The following is a 20,859-nucleotide window of genomic DNA, read 5'->3' on the forward strand; positions in this document are numbered from 1 at the left end:
TTGATCAGGTTAGTAATCTACCTGCTCATATGATGCACGTGCGGGCTAAATGTACGTTATATCAGGCTACAGAAATAAGCATGTGCGTGATTAAAAAGGGCACATGACAATAACATTCCACAATAATTATGCACCAAAATTTCTTCCATACCGAAAACTCCACAAATTCAGAAACACAGGCCATGAAGCGTGACTATGACACGCCTAGAAAATAATGTCCATGGCTACTCTTGCAACTGCTTGTTTTTACAATGTAAATAATAAAATAGAGATTTTCAAGTCCTCACATGACAGGGTGGTAGGACAGGTCAGCAAAACAAGACTGCTTAATTTCCACAGATCCACAAGAATTTTTTTTTAAGACACTGGTCCCAATTCACCACAAAATAACAAAGAGCTACTGTATATTCTCGTTGCCATTATTGCAGTTGTTTATGCCTAGAAACTTGCAACTGACCTGAGAAGCCTACTGTAACAGGCGTGGACGTCCAATGGGGGCTGACAAACAAACATTCAGATTAACATTATTACTATTATATATATCATTGTTGTTATTCATGATAACCATACTGAAGCAGCTCAGTTGAGAGCTCTCAACACATCGCACTTTTTCTTTTGTTTATCAGTAGAAAGTAGCTTACTGAGAATGGGAAAAAGGATCGACGGAGAGAGAGAGAGAGAGAGAGAGAGAGAGGTAGGTTAGCGGCAGTTCTCACTTGACTCCCACCTTTTCTAACCTTTCCCATGGCCCCTCCCACGTCTCTCTCTCTCTCTCTCTCTCTCTCTCTCTCATTATTTAAATATCTTTTTCAACATTTAGCTATTTCGTTAACAGGGACTAGCAATGTCAGCTGACACGTTTAAGTGTTGAATAGTCAATAATATATATATATAGTCATATATATATATATATATATATATATATATATATATATATATATATATATATATATATATATCAGAGGAAGACGGATTGAAAACCACACATCACTAGGTTGTCTTATTTATAAAAAAACTTGTACCATCATTAAATACCCATACATCCGCTGGTCAACTGTATTTAGCTTAACTCCTTACTGTGGTGGTTTCTTTCCATTTAGTTCCTTACTGTTTCACCTCTAGGTTGGCTGTATTTTTATTTTTATTTCATTCTTACTGTAATATTTTAAATGTATTCTAAGACTGTACCTATAATTAATCTTTTATCTTTTCTTATGCACAGCCCTGAAGATGTAATTTTGTACATAATTACGAAACGTTGGATATAAAATAAAAAAATAAAAAAATAAATAAGACAACCTAGTGATGTGTAGTTTTCTCCGTCTTCCCTCTATAGATATGTTTATGGAGTATTTCCCTGTTCCTGTATATATATATATATATATATATATATATATATATATATATATATATATATATATATATATATATATATATATATATATATATATATATATATATATTTTTACGTTTTTCCGTAGGTTTAGTTTGAAATATGCTCTGTGAGACAGGTAGCAACAATTTAAGGTAATTTAGCCTTGTTATTCTGACTTCGTGGCTACGGGAAAACGTAAAAAAAGAGGAAAACAAAGGAGAATTTCATATGAGCATAGGGCTCTTGTTACTGAGGGAAATATTACGTAAAACACGTGGGCAAATTTAAAGGAGTGTATTTACATAAATGATATTAGTTGGGAAAGAGGAACTCAAGTAGATTACTATCCTGAAAACGGGATTGAATGAATTCCAGCCACAGTCCGAGAAGCTTCCACGAAATAGGATCCCTCTGAAATGAGAGATATGCACATTATACGCCAGTAATGAAAATAGACAAAAAGAATAATGAATTCGAAGCTGCACTGAGGGTGCCAAAGGAGTAATAAAGAATTAATACTGCCGATGCAAGAGGCGCAAGGACATTAGACAAGGGAGATTTCTGGCATTCCCTTTAAGAAAATATTACGAGACAAAAGCGTGACTGAAATGGGGGCTCTTCAGGGCACTTTACCTTAGCAGATTTTCGAGGCGCGTAGAAGGCAGTCCGTGGATGACTTGCGATTTCCGAGGGCGAGTTTCTTCCACGTGGTGAGATGCAAGGGCTTCCGTAAAGGGGCAAGGCGATGGGGACTCCTCGAAACTCCAAGCAATGGCGTGTGGGCTCGAGGCAGGCCAGCGGTGGAGAGAACACTTGGAATACGGTCGAAGGGCACGAGGAAAAGTATACTTTGGAAAGGGCCACGTGGTTAGGATGCAAGGGCATCGATGGGGCCAGGTGTTGAGGACGTCTTCATTCCATATCTTCCAGCCCGCGTGTGTGTCGAGACCTCGTGGGCTTTTGCTTTTTATCCCCTCCTATGGGGCAGGGTGCGTCCAACACAGATGTTTGACTCATTGCACCTGCTGCCCGCAGGGGAGGTTTTGGCCTGTAGGAGAAACACCCAAGCCAGATTACTTTTGCCTCGAAGGAAAGATCTTTATCAAAAATGGGAGCGCCTTTAATCTTTTAAACCCTTGTTTTTAAGTCGATAGACAGATGGTCTATCGATCGGCCGGCTGGCAGTAAATGAAACACAACAGAACAACAAACAACAAAGGAGGGGGAGGCAATTTGCTAGCGAATTCTTGCTAATCATAATACCTCCCCATACAAGATGATGTACATACCTCCTTCGGGTGTGTACATCGATATTCAGAATGAGCGGCAAATGCTTTACGTTACTCTACATTCTGCCTTGCAATGAACTTTACTACTAAGGGTTTTATGAAGCTGTGACATTACTTTTAATAACACATTGGGACAATTTTCGTTAACAGAACGCAAAGTGATTTAAACACTTGCAAAAGAATAATTACTTTAGATTTGGTTACCCACTGGTAACTTTATAAATGTGACTCGAACAATTGTGAATTAATTAAGATTATAGGACCACGTATATGAGGCTATGGCCAACAAATGAAAAGAAAGGTTATTGTTCAAGAATTAAAATACACGGTTACTTAATTTTAGATAAAATGCATGCGGTTAGTACAATCTGCCTTGAAGAGGCTGTGTAAATGAAAAACAGCGTTTATTTTTGTAAATGACATCCCGTTTACGCGATACTGTAATGACTATACATATTCGCATTGATAATTTATCTTCGTTTTTAACGCTACTTTGCTTAGGATGACCCCACACGGTTTTGACAGCTGTATGCGGGCGAGAGTATTCGCGAGGTTTTAATTCGCTAACCTTAAACTACGCTAATTTTATCGTCCACTGCCTACTCAATGTTATGACGGGCGAGCAGACAAAAGATGTGGGGTAGGACAAACAGAGATCTTGGAAGGAATGGAAGGGGAAAAGGGATAATAATAACAAAAGGAAAATTACCAAGACGTTACGAATGAAACTTGACGCATATGAAAGGCGGGACACGTCCCTCAGAGCTTACGTAAAAAAGGGGCATTTAAATCACAAGGGCAAGAGTTTATGACTCGCGATTCATTAAAATAAAGATAACTAAATGACTAAAAGAAAGTAAATGATATTGGCAGAAGAGCTAAGGGAAAAGAGTGAGGGTTTTATTGTGTTAGGCGGAATTTATCGTCCTTCGCCTATAAATTACGGCCGGACTATCACTTCAGTCCCAGGGCGAGGAAAGTGCACCCGAAGGGCGCGACTCCTTCAGGAGGGGCTGACACGCACGGCGGTGCCAAGGTATGGGGCGCAAGGGCGTGCCACTTCTCACTCTGTTATTCTTAATGATTTATACATTGTGTGGGAATGGTATCCCGTATTTAATTGCCTCTTGTGGGGATAATTTAAGGAAGATTAGTAGAGGATGGTAAGAGATAGCAGTTCCTGAGGAACGGAAGAAGATAGAGGAGGGTCTGACATCCCCTTCTGGATTAGGGGTGCCAAGACCTTCGAAAGATGAAATGGTGGCACAGGTGCCATGGGGAGCTCTAGAGCTCTTTGTAAATTACCTGGAAATTCCCACGCCGTGTGGTAATTTTCGCCTCGAGTCTTTCTTAATGGGACAGTCGTCCTCGGCCGGGGAAGCGGAGGGCCCGCGTCCGAGGGCGGCATGGAGTACCACCTGGGCCTGCTGATGCGACAGCTGACGCGGGAGTGTTCCGTCGTGCGGGTTCTACCATGATCCGTCGCGGCTCTTGTAGTTCATCGGCCAAGTGAGATATGGCAGAATCCTGACTTGCAATTGCGTCGGCGATGGGCTGAGGCAGCAGAGGAGGGCGGTCGGGGTGGCGTGAGCGGCTCGCAGGTAACGATGACCAGCTCAGGCACGGGTTGCGGCCGCACCTGCAGGTGAGCTTCCGCGGTGGTCGGGAGGAACCGTCTCTCTGACCGGCGCTGGTAGCGGTGCCAGGCCGGGGAAGAGAGGGGTCCTGAGTTGGATCCCGTGAATGGGGATCGGCGTAGCGCTCTGGCGCTGGCACTAGGGGCAGAGTCAGGCGCTATCAGAGGTTTCTTGGGCTCGTCGGTCAGGACGGACGAAGCTTGGCCCTGCTCGGGGGCATGCAAGTGGCACCGGCAGGAATTTGGCATCTCCTGAAGGGAGATTCTGATTGGCCCTGGCACTGGCACTGAGGCAGGGCCGGGCACTGGAATTGGATCGGGAACCGATCGAGGGGGCCACTGTACATCGTACTCAGGTGGCACTGGTGGGGACTGCACGTCCTCCTGGTACCCAGGGGGCGCCAGTCTTGACTGAGGGAGAAGCGGGGGAGGATTACTCATGTGCCCGCGGAATGATTCGGGGAATGTGGACCCCTAGATTGTCGTGATTTCGGTGGGGACTGAAAGTCCTGTCCCAGGATGACGTCATAGCCTCCGGGGAGATGGCTTGCTACTGCAAGATCGCAAATTTTGGATTGGTGAGGTCTTGAGACTCTCAATTGGACCGTAAGGGAGTATCATTTTAAATTGATTTATTCCCTCGATCGTGACGAGTTTTCGTCTATTGACAATAGCTCCGTAGGGAACTCTGTCCCTTCGGATGAGGGAGATTTGTGCGCCCGAGTCCTCGAAAGCAGTGACTCGCGTGGCTGGCTGCATACCCTCGTGGAGGGGCCACGTATACAGGCCCCGGCGGGAGGGCCTAATGATGTGGGATCTGTGACGGCCAAGGCGACGGTGGGAGTATTTGATTTATTATTGCGTGGGCATTTTGCCCATGCGGGAGAATGGCCATAAACCTTGCACTCCGTGCAAAAGGTCTGGCTAAAGTCTTTCCCGCTGCCCTGTGGAGGGCGTAGGCGAGTTATTTGTCGGTTTTCCGGAGAGAGAGGAGCCGGTTTCTTGTTCCGGCACTGTTCGGAGGAATGCCCCGTTTTTCTTGCAATAATGGCAAGTTAGGGGCTTTGAGTTCCCATTTTGTGGGAATTTGAACCTCCGAGGAGGGACGGGGGATTTATCTTCCGCCCCATGGATCCTTCTTGAGGGTGGTGAGTTTCCCACATGTCTGCTATTCGGCAACACTCGGTGAGTGTTGGTGGGGCTTTTTCCACTATATGAGTGGCGAGGGCAGGAGGGGCGTGGCGCGGGAAATGCTCGAATTTAAACAGCTCGAGTGCCTCGGCGGTGTTAGTGGCTCGCCGAGGAATCGAGCCATTTTGTCAACGCCGCTCGAATGGTACGCCCAATCGGACCAAGTCTGGCCTGCTTCTCTGGGCTGCTCTCTCCAACGTCTCCTCCACCACTCGGGGGTAATCTCGTACGCCTTCGTAACTGCTTGGCGTACGGCTTCCCAGTTTCCCCGATCGTCTGCGGGAAGGGCGTGGTAGGCAACGAGGGCCTTTCCGCCCAGGAATTTAGTGAGAACAAGGGAGAGTTCCGCGGGGGAGAGATCGCAGCACTCCAGGACTCGTTCGGCCCTTTCAAGCCATACTTCAGGTTCGGACTCCGTCCATTTTGGCATGAACGAGTGAGCTTGGCTGAGGGCACTCATTCCCGTGGCAGGGGCGGGGGTGGCGTGCTGTCGTTCTAGCACCTGGAGCTCATGGGCGCGTTCTCTCTCTCTCCTCCTCACGTTCGTTCTCTCCCCTCTCTGCACGTTCTTTTTTCCTCCCGTTGTTCTTTGGCGATTCTGTTCTCTCTCCTCTCGTTGTTCTTGGGCAATTCGTTCTCTCTCTCTCTCTGCACGTTCTTTCTCTCCTCTCTGCACGTTCTTTTCCTCCCGTTGTTCTTGGGCAATTCTTTTCTCTCTCCTCTCTTCACGCTCTCTCCCTCTCTCTCACGTTCTCTTGCTCTCTCCATGCAGCATCGTCCACTCGTTCTTGAACCCATGCTCTCAGATCTTGCCCGATAGTCCCATGTCCTTCCCAGCGGACATGTAGAATTTGAAATCCTCGTTTTGTTGGGCTCTGGTATTAGCCATCTTGAAATAATGGGTATATGATATGTCTGAGAAGACTCAGGTTGTTGAAAAACTCAATTGGATGAATCTTGAAAGACGTGGTTGTTCAGACTGCAGGAGAATGGATCTGTTCTGAATAAGACAGGTGATTCGTAAGTCTGAGTTGAGACTTTTTGTTAAAATTCGGATTGTCGACTGGAGCGTGAAGTTAAGGGTTGTTCTAACGAACTAGAATGATCTGTCTAATAGGGGCTTAGATGTGTGTGAACTACATTATGATAATGTCTCAAAAGGACTTAATTTTGGAAAGTTAAGGAATGTTGTTCTAGATGTTAGATAGAGAATGAATTTTGTATGAGTCTCTGAGACTGGAATTTGGAGAAATTAATGTCTCAAAGTGGACTTAGAATTTTAGGAGTTCTGAGGACTGGAATTTGAGAAATTCTCGCCACGTGCGACGTAGAATTTTAGGAGTCTCTGAGGACTGGAATTTGGAGAAATTTCGCCACGTGCGACGAGAATTTTAGGAGTCTCTGAGGACTGGAATTTGGAGAAATTCTCGCCACGTGCAACGTAGAATTTTAGGAGTCTCTGAGGACTGGAATTTGGAGAAATTCTCGCCACGTGCGACGTAGAATTTTAGGAGTCTCTGAGGACTGGAATTTGGAGAAATTCTCGCCACGTGCGACGTAGAATTTTAGGAGTCTCTGAGGACTTGGAATTTGTGGAATTTGGAGGAATTCTCGCCACGTACGACGTAGAATTTTAGGAGTCACTTAGGACTTGGAATTACGATTCGTCCCTTAGGACTTAGAAATTACTAACGGGAAACCCAAAGAAAATGTTTGCTGGGAAATGAATGGGGGAAAAAAATTGCTACACACGCGGGCATGGGGGGCGGGAGGGTGCAGGTCGTCTGGCCAACACCGGAGTTATTTTTAGATTCTGTGTGAATGAACCCGTATATGTATAGACCGTCTGGGATTCCGGGGAATTTCCCAGTCGTCTGAGAGGATAACAGTACAACGGCCTAGTAATTTTCCCTATAAGCGGAGTTTAAATTTCGCTTTCCTAACACCTAACTCGAATTCTAACTACACTGAGAGAATTTTCAGCAATGCAAGCTGACTTCGTCGTGTCCCACGTGGGAATTTTATTCGCGCCTAAATAACAGTTCGCTAATTCGAAATGCGAAGTAAAATTTATCACAGAGGAATTTCTTTCGCACTATTCCTCGAAGCAAGAATATGGCAAAGATTTTAACACAGGATTATTTAACAAAGAAATGGCAAGATTTTAACACAGAGGAATTTCGCACTATTCCTCGAAGCAAAGGATGGTTAGCACTGGTTATTTCTAACTACCTATCCTGAAAGGCATGCATTAACAAATCTAATACGGCGGTTCTTTTCTCTCAGTGATTACATGCGTCCCTATTTCTAATTCCTAGGAACAGTCACGATTGTAAAAGGTTTTGCTAAGATTAACACATTACTTACGTGGAATTTTCTGGATCTGTGTGCTGGTTTTACACAAAGGTTCGTAATTGTCTCGTACCCAGCTTAGCTTTGCTAATAGCTGATCTGGCAAGTTGCAAATGCAATAAAGCAACACTAGGGAACTACAACTGCAAAACGAGATCTATGGCCAGGTCGCCATTTTTACGTTTTTCCGTGGTTTTAGTTTGAAATATGCTCTGTGAGACAGGTAGCAACAATTTAAGGTAATTTAGCCTTGTGATTCTGACTTCGTGGGTACAGGAAAACGTAAAAAAAGAGAGGAAAACAAAGGAGAATTTCATATGAGCATAGGGCTCTTGTTACTGAGGGAAATATTACGTAAAACACGTGGGCACATTTAAAGTAGTGTATTTACATAAATGACATCAGTACGGGAAAGAGGAACTCAAGTAGATTACTATTGAATGAAACAGGATTGAATGAAACTGGGGATCCAGACACAGTCCGAGAAGCTTCACGAAATAGGATCCCTCTGAAATGAGAGATATGCACATTATACGCCAGTAATGAAAATAGACAAAAGAATAATGAATTCGAAGCTGCACTGAGGGTGCCAAAGGAGTAATAAAGAATTAATACTGCCGATGCAAGAGGCGCACGGACATTAGACAAGGAGATTTCTGGCTTTCTCTTTAAGAAAATATTACGAGACAAAGCGTGACTGAAATGGGGCTCTTCAGGGCACTTTACCTTAGCAGATTTTCCGAGCGCGTAGAAGGCAGTCCGTGGATGACTTGCGATTTCGAGGGCGAGTTTCTTCCACGTGGTGAGATGCAAGGGCTTCCGTAAAGGGCAAGGCGATGGGGACTCCTCGAAACTCCAAGCAATGGCGTGTGGGCTCGAGGCGTGTGGAGAACACTTGGAAAACGGTCGAAGGGCACGAGGAAAAGTATACTTTGGAAAGGGCCACGTGGTTAGGATGCAAAGGGCATCGATGGGGCCAGGTGTTGAGACGTCTTCATTCCATATCTTCCAGCCCGCGTGTGTGTCGAGACCTCGTGGGCTTTTGCTTTTATCCCCTCCTATGGGGCAGGGGGCGCCCAACACAGATGTTTGACTCATTGCACCTGCTGCGCAGGGGAGGTTTTGGCCTGTAGGAGAGACACCCAAGCCAGATTACTTTTGCCTCGAAGGAAAGATCTTTATCAAAAATGGGAGCGCCTTTAATCTTTTAAACCCTTGTTTTTAAGTCGATAGACAGATGGTCTATCGATCGGCCGCTGGCAGTAAATGAAACACAACAGAACAACCAACCACAACAAAGGAGGGGGAGGCAATTTGGAAGAATTCTTGCTAATCATAATAATATATATATTTATATATATACATAATATATATATATATATATATATATATATATATATAATATATATATATATATATATATATATATATAATATATATATATATATATATATATATATATATATATATATATATATATATATATATATATATATATATATATATATATATATATATATATATATAATATATAATATATATATATATATATATATATATATATATATATATGTATAATATTTATATTTATAATATAAAATATATATATGTATATAATACACAAACACACACATAAATATATATATATATATTTATATACAATATATATATATATGATATATATATATATATATATATATATATATATATATATATATATATATATATATATATATATATATAGAGATGTTTATTTGAAAAATAGAGCCCCTCCTACAGAATAAATGGAAAGTTATGAAGTTCTCTGCTATAGCCTATCTCCAAGTACATTATTTTAAGTTTCTATTAAGCTATTTTTCATTTCACATTTCTTGTACTTTCAGACTGAGTGACTGAGTTAGATACAGCTATGGCTAACGACTCGGAGGAAATGAGATGGATTGACCGAATCTGGGCTATAACCTTCAAAGAGGCCAGGGATGCTGGCGCATCCTTCATTTCACGTTCCTGGATAGCTAAATACATTAAAAGAGATGAATCCTTTGTTAAAAGAAACTGGAACAAAAATCCATATGACTGTCATGTGAAAAGAGTGAGAATCTTGAAAGGCCTGAAGTCCTTTCTCAGGAGTCAAAAGACATCATAGTTGAGGCAGTGGGTAGACCAAGAAAGTCTTTACGTAAATGGGCACTTGAACTAGAAACAAAAAGGGGAAAGAAGAGAAGTTATAGTGCTGTATATCGTGAGTTGAAAAAATCTGGCATCAAGCCATTTCATGTTACCAGCAAGCCCAACATCACTCAGCAACAGAGAGAAGACCGTGCATGGTTTTGTGGTTGATTTCTTAAAGACTGGGATGAAGCTGACTTTCTCCATGCTGCCGCATCAGATGAATTCTTCATTTACACAGTCAGGAAGCCAAATCGTAAAAATGACATCATTTGGGCTGCAAAGTTGGATGATATCAGTGATGACGTGCGCTATTGTCAAGTTGTGAAATTTCCTGAATGTTTGGGAATTTTTCTCTGTTTCACAGCCAAACAGTTAATGTGGATCATCAAAGAAAAAGGACAGTCATGGAATGGCAAATACTTCAGAGAAACTTTACATACTGGTGGAGTATTTCCTTTCCTCAAAGATCCTGAAAATGTGTTATCTGTTGAAGAAGTCACATTTTTGCATGATAAGGCACCATGTTTCAAGGCTCTTCAGACACAGGAGCTGCTTTGAAACAGTGGTATCGATTTCTTCTGGTCAAGTGAATTTCCAGGTAGCTCCCTGACCTTAATGTGTGTGAAAACATTGGTAGTATCTTAAAGGATCGTGTTGAAGCATGCACATAGTGAACTATGATGGTATACCAAGCCTCAACGACCTGTGAAGAGAGGCGACCGAAGTGCTCAGGAAATGGAATTTGAGTCTCAGCTTTTTGCGATTTGCTGAAATCATACCCTCAAGAATGCAGGCTGTGGTACAGGCAGATGGAGACCACATAAAATATTAAATACTCAGAGAGAAACTTAAATAAATACCTGTTCTGAATTACTTTTGTTTTTGTCCATATCAATTTTAGTTTATGCTGCAGAGGGGGCAGCTCTAATTTGAAACACCCTGTTATATATATATATATATATATATATATATATATATATATATATATATATATATATATATATATATATATATATATATATATATATATATATATATATATATACACACATTAGCTGACCCACCCAGCATTGCCTGGGAAAACTCTGAATGACAGCTGATAAACTCTCTGTTTCTCTCTCTCTCCAACTCTCCCTCACTCTTTCCCTCTTTCTCCTCCCTAACACCCCCTGTATTCTCTCTCTCTCTCTCTCTCTCTCTCTCTCTCTCTCTCTCTCTCTCTATCACTTCTCCCTTTCCTGTTAAGATAGTTGCTTCAATTACATTGCCTAGCATTTTTGATATTTTATATTTCAACCCTTCTCAACCCCCATTCCTATCGGGTTTAATCTTTTACTTAAAGGGCATTGGGAGTATTACTCTCCATCTCAATGTCCTCAAAAACTATGGATTAGACACTAATATCTGTAATTTTTGACACTTTATTTTTCACCCCTTCTCACCCTCCTTCCAATCAGGGTTGAACTTGGACTTGAAGGGTGTTGGGAGTGTCACCAATCATCTCAGCTATCTCAAAAACTGTGGATTAGACACTAATAGCTGACTTTTTTATTATTTTTACATATCACCCTCTTCCCAGCCCCACCCCCTTAGGTGCCAGTGATGTCTTAACCCCCGCCCCAACAGTATTCTTTTCCAGATAGTAAGTCATATGCATACCGACTTGAGGTATGATAAATTCGGAGAGTTTATTTAGTTACTAAACCTATGGGCAGAACCAGCCTTGTTTCAGAGAAGCCCTTCCCAACCCCACCCCCTTTGGTGCTAGTGATGTCTTACCCCGACATTTTTCTTTTAAAGATAGCAAGTCACATGGATACGAAGTTTGGTTGAAATTCCTCAATGCATTTCAGAGTTATGCTGGCATACACTCACATCACATCCAATTTTATATATATAGATAGATATACTGTCACTCATAAGATTACCATAATGTTGGAGTATTGCAAAATGTAGTTATTTCAGAAATATCGAACATTTTTAAAACTAGTATGATCTATATTGCTGGAAAGAGAGAGAGAGAGAGAGAGAGAGAGAGAGAGAGAGAGAGAGAGAGAGAGAGAGAGAGAGAGAAAGGGAGAACACATTGCGTTGCAGCCTTCTGGAAACATCTAAAATAAATGTTTACGCAAGCATTCTCTCTCTCTCTCTCTCTCACACATACACACACATGCACACACACATGCAAACAAATGCTCACTCACACAAACACAAACACACACACACACACACACCGCCGTTACCTGTTCCCACGGGTAGTAAAGATCATAAATCAAACAGAAGTAGAGCTTGAGAGAGCGTTCATACAGCAAGTGGGAAGAAGCAACGGAAAGGGGAGATGATAGGAAGGGTATAGGCTGGGGTTGAGAATAAGGGGGAGAGGTGAGCTGTTGGAAGTCAAGACTGGACTAAAAAGAGGACGCTGAATGATCCTCCTCAACTTCATTTTAACCCGGTCACTAACTTCAGGTAAAATTCTTTTACAATATTATTTTCTAAGTTATTAAATTTCACCATCACGGTGATGTTTATTGTTTTAGTCCCCATTATTTTTATTACTATTTTTCAATTACACTTATCACCAGATCTTCATGAAAGTCGGCAGTGTGGTGCCCCAGTGTCCCCTGATTATGTCACAAATGATCATGGCATAAGCCTCCTAACAAGGCCACAGGGTCACAATAATAACAAAACCTCTCTCATGATTCACATACCTCTAGGTACTCCACAAGACTTCAACCCTTCTATCCATTCCTCACCAAAATAATCACCTCCAGCTACTCCTCAACATTCCCACCCTACTGTACATTTATCCTCGTACCTCAAACATTCTCAGCTATTCCTCATAATGACTAAAACATTTCCAAACACCCCTCACCACTCAAATATTGCAACTTCTCCTTCCCTCCTCTCCTACCCTCATCCTTGCCCCTCAAACCCTCAAAACCTTGCAGCTACTTTGACCCACTTCAGCAAACATTGCGAGTGTTCTGTCCTACTGTACATCTACTCTTCGACATACTTATCCACACCCCGAACACTCCTCACCACTCAAATCCATCTACACATGGAACTACTCTGACACCCCCCAACAATTCTTGTGCATTCATCCTTGCCACTCAACCATTACAGCTACGCTGTCCCACCTCTCCTACCCTTCCATACACTCATCCTTGCCACTCAGACCCTTGCAGCTATTTTGTCCTACCTCTCAAACATTTCTGTTCATTCATATTCTTTCAGCCCAAACAGCTATCTCTATGCTAAGAGGTCGGTTGCCTTGATACATCTTCTTCAATTATTATTCCTATCAAAAGCATCTTCAGCCACCTAAACCCTCCTTCTCTTCATTTTATCACTCCATCTGATCCTCTAGACCTTCTGCCCCCAACAGGTTCCACCCAAGCCCTCTACACTCCTACCTTCTCAGACATCTTACCACGTGCCCATACCATTTTAATCTCGATTATCTTTTATCTGTAATCTTTACCACTTCAGCATATCTTCTGCCTCTCACAGAGAATTCTCAAAATCCCACCTCAGCAGTCTCATCTCTGTTCACCCCCGCTTTTGTTCCTCCTTCACTCTTAATTCCCATGTTTCCGAAACATACATGATCACTGGTCTGATTACATTGCAACAGACCTATATTTTCAGCTTATTTGACTTTTTTTTTTGTCATGCATCAGTCTCACATTACTCCTGCCACCTTCCTCCATTTCCCTCGTGCTACTGTTATCCTACTTTTAACCTCGGTTTCAACCCCTCCTGGTTTAAAGCAGATCCTAAGTATTTGAAATTCTCTACCTGTTTTACACCTTGGCGTCTTCTGCCTTGATTAATAACACCTCCCCTCCCTGCTTGCTAACCACCATAAACTCAGTTTTATCATACCTTCATACCATCACATTCAAGAGATTTCTTTCACTATCTTACCCTTCTTTGTAATTCTTCTTCAGTTTCTGCCATAATCACCAGATCATCTGCATAGAACAATTCCCACAGATTTTCATTACTAATTTCTATTCACTCATCCTTGCCACTCAAACCATCAGACTCTTGCAGCTACTGCTTCCCACCTTTCCTACCCTTCTATGCACTCATCCTTGCCACTTAAACTGTCAAGCTATTGCAGCTACTGCTTCCCACCTTTCCTCCCCTTCTATACATTCATCCTCACCCCTCAAATACTCAAACCCTTGCAGCTACTTTTTCCCACCTCACCTACTTCTGTGCTCACATCCTTATCACTCCAACCATCAAAACCTTGCAGCAACTACTTCCAGACTCTCCTGCCCTTCTATGCAATCAGCTTTCCCCTTAAAAACTTGTAGTTACTCCTTTCCACGTCTTCCATTCTTTCATACCCATATTTTTGCTCCTCAAACCCACGCAGCTGCTACTTACCACCTCTTCTATACCACCTTGATCAAACCCTCCCTACTGCAACCTTGAAACCCTTGCAGCCATTGCTTCCCACCTCTCCTACCGTTCTATGATCACATCTTTGTTCAAACCTTTGTAGCTATTCCTTCCCACATCTCCCATATCTCTATGCTCTCATTCTTCCTACCCAAACCCTAAAACACACGCAGCTACTCCTTCCCACCACTCCTACCCTTTTATACAATCATCTTAGCCCCTCCAACACTCGAAACCTTGCTGCTAGTCCTCCTCGTCACTACAACCCTGCTATGCGCTCTTCCAAGCAACTCCCCACCACTTCAACCCATCCAGATGCTGCATGCCACTGCAAAAGTATTCTAAATACTCCTCACTATTCCAGTCCATAAAGTGCACCTCTTCACCCTTCCAACCTATTCAGATACCCTCTCTCGCAACTCCAAAACTTCCAGATACCTCTAACCACTCCAACACTTCCAGACTCCACTTAGGTAATCCAGCTCTTTGCCCCTCACTTCAACATACACTTTCTAGCTCACTCAGTCCATGCCAACACTCCTTCTCCCATCTTACACACACACACACACACACACACACACACACACACACACACACACACATTCACCTCCTATCGGGAAGGCACATATCCGTGTAACTTGTCTTCTTCCATGGAGATTTGCAGCGGGTTCAGATCCATTCCAGCGGCCATAATCGTCGTGAATTACAAGTCGGGTACAAGACGGGAGGAAGAGTATGAGCAAATGGGAAGGGGGAGGAACCGGGGAGGGAGGTTGAGTAGGAGAGGGGAGGGACGAAGGAATAGAAGGAAGAAGAGGAGGAAGAGAACAATTAAGCGGGAAGAGGCGGAAAGGAAAAAGGAGGACAAGTGAGAAGAGGAAGAGGAGGGGGAAAAATAAGTAAATTAGAGGAAGAGGAGGGAAGAGAGCAGGAGTGCAAGGAATAAGAGACGTAAGAGGGGAAAGAAAGAATGAATACTTGGAAAGGGAAAGAACGAGGAAGAAGGGAGAGAGGAGTAGGAGTAAGAGGAAAAAGAAGAGGGGAAGAGAGAGAGAGAGAAGAGGACGGGCGACGAGCAAAGAAAGGCGTCGGAGTAGTAGGAGAAATAATAAAGAAAGGATGAAATGAAAGAACTGAATAAAAGTAAAGTAATAGGTAGAAGGAAAATGATAAAAAAGAAGTGAGAGAGAGAGAGAGAGAGAGAGAGGTTAAAACAGAACGAGAACCATAAATAAACAAAGGGAAGAAAAAAAATAAAATTGGAAAGATGAGTTACACAAAGAGTGAAGAGAAGTACGGCGGTGGCGAGCGGGGGAGGGAATGGAAGAACCAAATTAAGTAAAAGGAGTAAGAAGGAACCCACGACGAAATCACCCAACGAGTTCAGTATCGAAAGAAGGAACAGGTTTCAGATGAAATGAACTGAAAAGACACTAGCAAATAAAAAAAAAAAAATAGAAACTAGGAATACGAAAAAGATGTGATATATAGCAAGAAAACGTAAAATTAAGAAGTCAATGAGGCTAAGATAAAAACAAAAGGAAAACAAAAGAGGCGAAGAGATAAACGGAAAACAAAGAAGAAAACATAAAGAAAATATACAGCAACGACAGAATAAGGAGACAGAAAGAGAAATGCACACATAAAAGGAAAACTGCACAGAGAGAGAGAGAGAGAGAGAGAGAGAGAGAGAGAGAGAGAGAGAGAGAGAGAGAGAGAGAGAGAGAGGAAAAATGAAAGAGAACACAGAAAACAAAGAAAAGGGAAATTAAACAGCAACAGCGAGAGAGTGACACGCCAAAAGAAAATCTAAGATTGAGAGAGAGAGAGAGAGAGAGAGAGAGAGAGAGAGAGAGAGAGAGAGACGTGCAAACATGTACACACACACACAAGGAAAACTAAAGCGCTAAAGAACGATAGAGGCTAAAGAAAAAAAAAAGAAAAAATGAAGATCTGGACAACGACGAGAGAAGGCCAGTAAGAAGGCAATGGGGGTGGGGTTGGGGGTGGGGGTGGGGGTGAGAGTCAGCAAGGCTAAACCTTGTTAGAGGATGCATGCCAGGAATCCCACTTATTCATTGGAGAGCTTTTGTATGCTGGCCTTCCACCTTACGGAGGCTGTTCCGTGGATGTCGAATTGCCCTCCCCGATTGCACAAGACGGCCTAAAAGGGAGAGGTGACAACTCAAGAAGAAGGGCATCAACATCCCTCCTTCGGATGGCCGACATGATTCTCGGCAAGTTAGGAGAACGGCGACGAAAACGACGACCCTAACGACAAAGCTGGGACGACTCCAGGAGTTTGGTGGGGCTTTCGGGGGATTTTTGTCGCACCTTTAGGGAAATGTGTCGTTCTTATAAATAAACCTCGGGCTGCATTCGATTTTTATCTCCCGCCCTCCCTCGCTTGGTTAAGGGTCTCGCAGATGCTGGCATGCGACTCGCAGATAATTTGGTGATATTTCTCACAAACGCTTCTGTCGAAGATGTTTCAGTCCTCCTGGGACAGAACCTTACGTCTTGCTCAAAGCAATCAATTTTTAATTGAAGAAAATAATTTTTTCTTATTGTAAAATCATTTTCCCCTTAATTTTAACCCTGACAGTTTCCCAGTTATCATTATGTTATTAGATAAATGTGAAACGAATTGAAAATACTTTTGCTTACTATTTCCCAACAGCTACTTTATCTTAGGGAGAACTTTAAACGTGATCAAGGTAAACAATATTTTAACTGAAGAACATTCACAATGTGTTTAAACTACAGTAACATGTCCAATGCCCAAAATAAAACAAGTTCAAATTTTGTAAAATTTTACTGCTATTTACTTGGAGTTTAGTAGAAAAGATTTAAGATAAGCTTAGGATAATAAAGAAATAATCATCATTTAATTCGAGCGGTTTTGCTAATGCTATTTACTTCAACTATTAAAAAGCGTAAAAGACTATAATGCATTCATATCTAATTTCTCACATAGGAATAGTTCTTGCAGGACTGTGGCTTATCCAATTCTGAGCAAAATTTAAGGCCCAATTATTGAAATGAGCATAGTTATGTTCTTTCCTGTCACCACTGAAAGTAAAACAAAAATGTACAAAAATAAAAAAAAAAGCACAACTCGAAATTACGTTGCAGTATCAGCATCGTCATCATTATTTCTATTATTATCATTCAGTATATGCACCATTCTTATGTTATAAGCCTAGAAAAACTGACTGTCATACCATGGGTCAATAGATTGGAATTTCTTTATCTACAAAAAGAAATAAGGAAGGGAAACGCCAAAATACCATATAAATAAGAATTATATATAAAAAAACAGGAAAGGCCAAAATCCCATATAAATAAGAATTATATATATAAAAAATCAACAAATAAGTAAACACATATATATACAGTACATATTTAGTGGGGCTCTTTATCTTTAGCTATATCTCCCTTGGAAAGCCCACTCTAGGGCAACATGGATCGTGAGTGGCGGTTGTGTTGTGTTTCCACGTTTCGAGGAACTGTCTTATTTTTCTAAAAAGGTAATAATTTCTTTTAGGGGTTTGATTCAGAATGCTCGTCTTTGGTTTTCTTAGTTTTATTTATCCCTTAGATTATAATATCCACCTGTAATTCTTAATGGGTGTTGTTACCGAGTCTGACTGTCTGAGGGAGATGTCCTAAATATTCTAAGTCCCAGTTTGGACTTTGATTCAGTTCGTTCTCTATAGCGAAACTTCACGACACTTCCCGCTTATCACCACTCGAGTCTCTCTCTCCCTCAGTTCACATTTCTCTGCTCTCGTCTGCTTCTGTCTTACCCTTATAAAGGATCTGTCTCTATGACGTCATGGCTCTAGGGTATTGCTACGGCTATGTACTTTTTTCCGGTGTTTTCACTTTCATGTGTTCGTTTCGCTACTTTTCATGTTGATGGACTCTTTATTTATCGTCCGACTATTCACTTTTAAAACACATGGGTCGGCAACAGATCATCGCCAGATTGGCCACTCATGTTTTCGAGTCTATCAAGGCTTCTTTCATTGAGGACCCTCGACCTGCAGTAATGGATTACTCAAGAAACTAACTTTGCATTGTCGCTCTACGACCAAAACGCCATTTAGATCAGTGCCACGCCAAGGTTATTAGACACTACAGACTTGAAAATATTTTTCTATCTCTGTTACACATATATACACATAGAGAAGACTATATGCCATAAAAATAAGGATACAGTTTCCAAATCCTCCTCCTGCGAGACTTCTCCATGGGCAGGAGCGTGATGTAACTCAAATGGTTGGGATCAAGCGCATTCTCTGTTTGCCATACAAACAAAATTTTTTGGACATTTCTAAATTCGAAGGAGCGCTTTCAGTGATGCAATAAAAAGCAACTGTTGTTCTCACGAAGCTCTAAATTTCAATACTGTCAGTTATGAACGTAGACGGACAAAACCATGCGATTTTACATGTACACAAAATAAAAAAAGATACGAAAAAAGAGCGTCCTTATTAACATCTACATCTTTCAGTTATAAAATGAGAGCAGCGCCTCGTTCCTCGCCATTTGAAGTAAATCTTTGATAAAGAATATTGCTTATGCGCCACTTTGAAATTGCAATTTCCCTTGATTTCTTATGTCCACACAATATATCATAATAATCAATTATATCAACAGTATGATCATTCATGGTTAATCAAACATAACTGTTTCTCTGAACGTAATATTCTTGTGGTTCAAATTTTTCCATCGTTATTAGATAAAAGTGACTAACTGGTTCTGGTATTTTTGTTTGAAATGCACCTCCTGAATATAAAATCAATGACGCGAAAAAGGGTCAAAGAAAACTGAAAACTGCTATTCTCACATAACAAGAGTTACAGTCTCAGACAAAGTAAAAAAATAAATAAATAAAACGTGAAAATTACATAACAATAAAAAGCAGATATGTGCAGTTTTGTAATAAATTCAAACAACAGAATACCGAAAGCTGATAGTCTGGTTTATGCCTAAAAAGTTTCCTGAAATTTTTTTGATTAATTGATTTTGGTGGTCTTTTCCACAATGTTACTGGATAGGAAAAAATGGCAATGCCAATTACGGGAATTCACCTTAACCTAACCTAGAATTCCGTGCCCCGCCTGGTGGGTGCTTGGCGTGGGGTGGGGGCGGGGTTGTCTGCACCTCCAGGACAACAGCCCCCTTAATGTAACGTAAGAGTGCACTTGGAATGTAAACACTTTGAGAATCATAGACATAAAAGGCTTGTAGACTCTGGGAATGCAGTCACTTGGTGTAGTGAGCGTTTTGGGTAAAGAACTGTAGACATTTCGGGAGCAGATACTATGGTAAGTCCACTGTTATTCTCTCGTGACAACATTCATAAAATTCTATATATCTTAGATTTACAGTTAATAATAGAAAGGAAACAAGTCATAGAAATGGAGGCAGACTTGTTGAAGTCAAAACCCAAAAACTTTAACAGAAGTCAAACAGACAGGTTTCCGAAAATTAGAGGCATGAGGACCTATTCAATATCTCTTCTAAAAATGTTAATGCTATATGATATTTTATGCAGTTAATGTCGAAATGCATCTTTTTACACAAAATTGGGTAAACTACAGGGAACGTGACCATGTAAAAAAATTTAAGATTTTGAAGAGAGTACTGTATAAGTCGAAGTGCTCTTTGTTGTATAATACATGGTAAAAATGTTCAGAATGGTAGAAATATCAATATAAAACACTCAAAATGAAGCTGAAAACTGTAATTTCAGGCAAAAAATGGCGTGCTCTGACACCACCCGAACGCCGACCACACGTCGAAGAAGCCGAACGCCTCCGACTGAAGCACATGGCGGAACACCCTGACTATAAGTATCGACCTCGACGTCGTAAGCAACAACCGCCTAAGAAACCAGTCCAAGGAACCCAGCCTCCAACCCTTGGACCTCAACATGGCGGCGCTGGTGGCGGTGGTAACGGTGGGGGAGGACCTCTTGTACAAGGAGGGGTTCCCAACTTGAATGCTAAAGGCAGCAGTCAGGGAAGCGATTTGACCCCTACGCCTGCAGTCAGCGTCGCTTCTTCTCTGACAACACCCGATTCGTCACCTAGCAGCTCTCCGGATCCAGACCCGCCAAGGCACCAACGCTCTCATACAGGTACCAATAATTAATAAGTAGATAAAAATAGGAATAAATCATCAGTTTATAAGGATATGAGATTAGAAATTCAATCAGTTTATAAAATTAGACTGGAAATCAAGATTATACAAAACTTGCAGCTAACTTGGTTTTCTAGATCCACGCCCTTCATATCAGCAAAAGGGTCGAATTCAAAATAAATCCACATCTACGCACTGTTTGTATTTGTAAGTTTCTGTAAGAGGAGAACGTCCCGTACCAGGAATTAAATTTCTCGTGAATGTCTAAG

At 41.7% G+C, this 20,859-nt stretch overlaps 1 protein-coding gene across 2 annotated transcripts in view; it reads left to right on the plus strand.

Moving 5' to 3' along the window:
• LOC136844857 (transcription factor SOX-4-like) overlaps positions 1-20,859 on the plus strand; it is a 216,543-nt gene that overhangs the window by 184,829 nt on the left and 10,855 nt on the right. For both annotated transcript variants that reach the window (XM_067114100.1, XM_067114099.1), the window contains exon 3: positions 20,202-20,588. In XM_067114100.1, the coding sequence (XP_066970201.1) occupies positions 20,202-20,588 (387 nt within the window). The remainder of the gene's footprint in view (positions 1-20,201; positions 20,589-20,859) is intronic.

The sequence above is a fragment of the Macrobrachium rosenbergii genome, chromosome 13 (genome assembly GCF_040412425.1).
Source record: "Macrobrachium rosenbergii isolate ZJJX-2024 chromosome 13, ASM4041242v1, whole genome shotgun sequence".
Classification (NCBI taxonomy): domain Eukaryota; kingdom Metazoa; phylum Arthropoda; class Malacostraca; order Decapoda; family Palaemonidae; genus Macrobrachium; species Macrobrachium rosenbergii.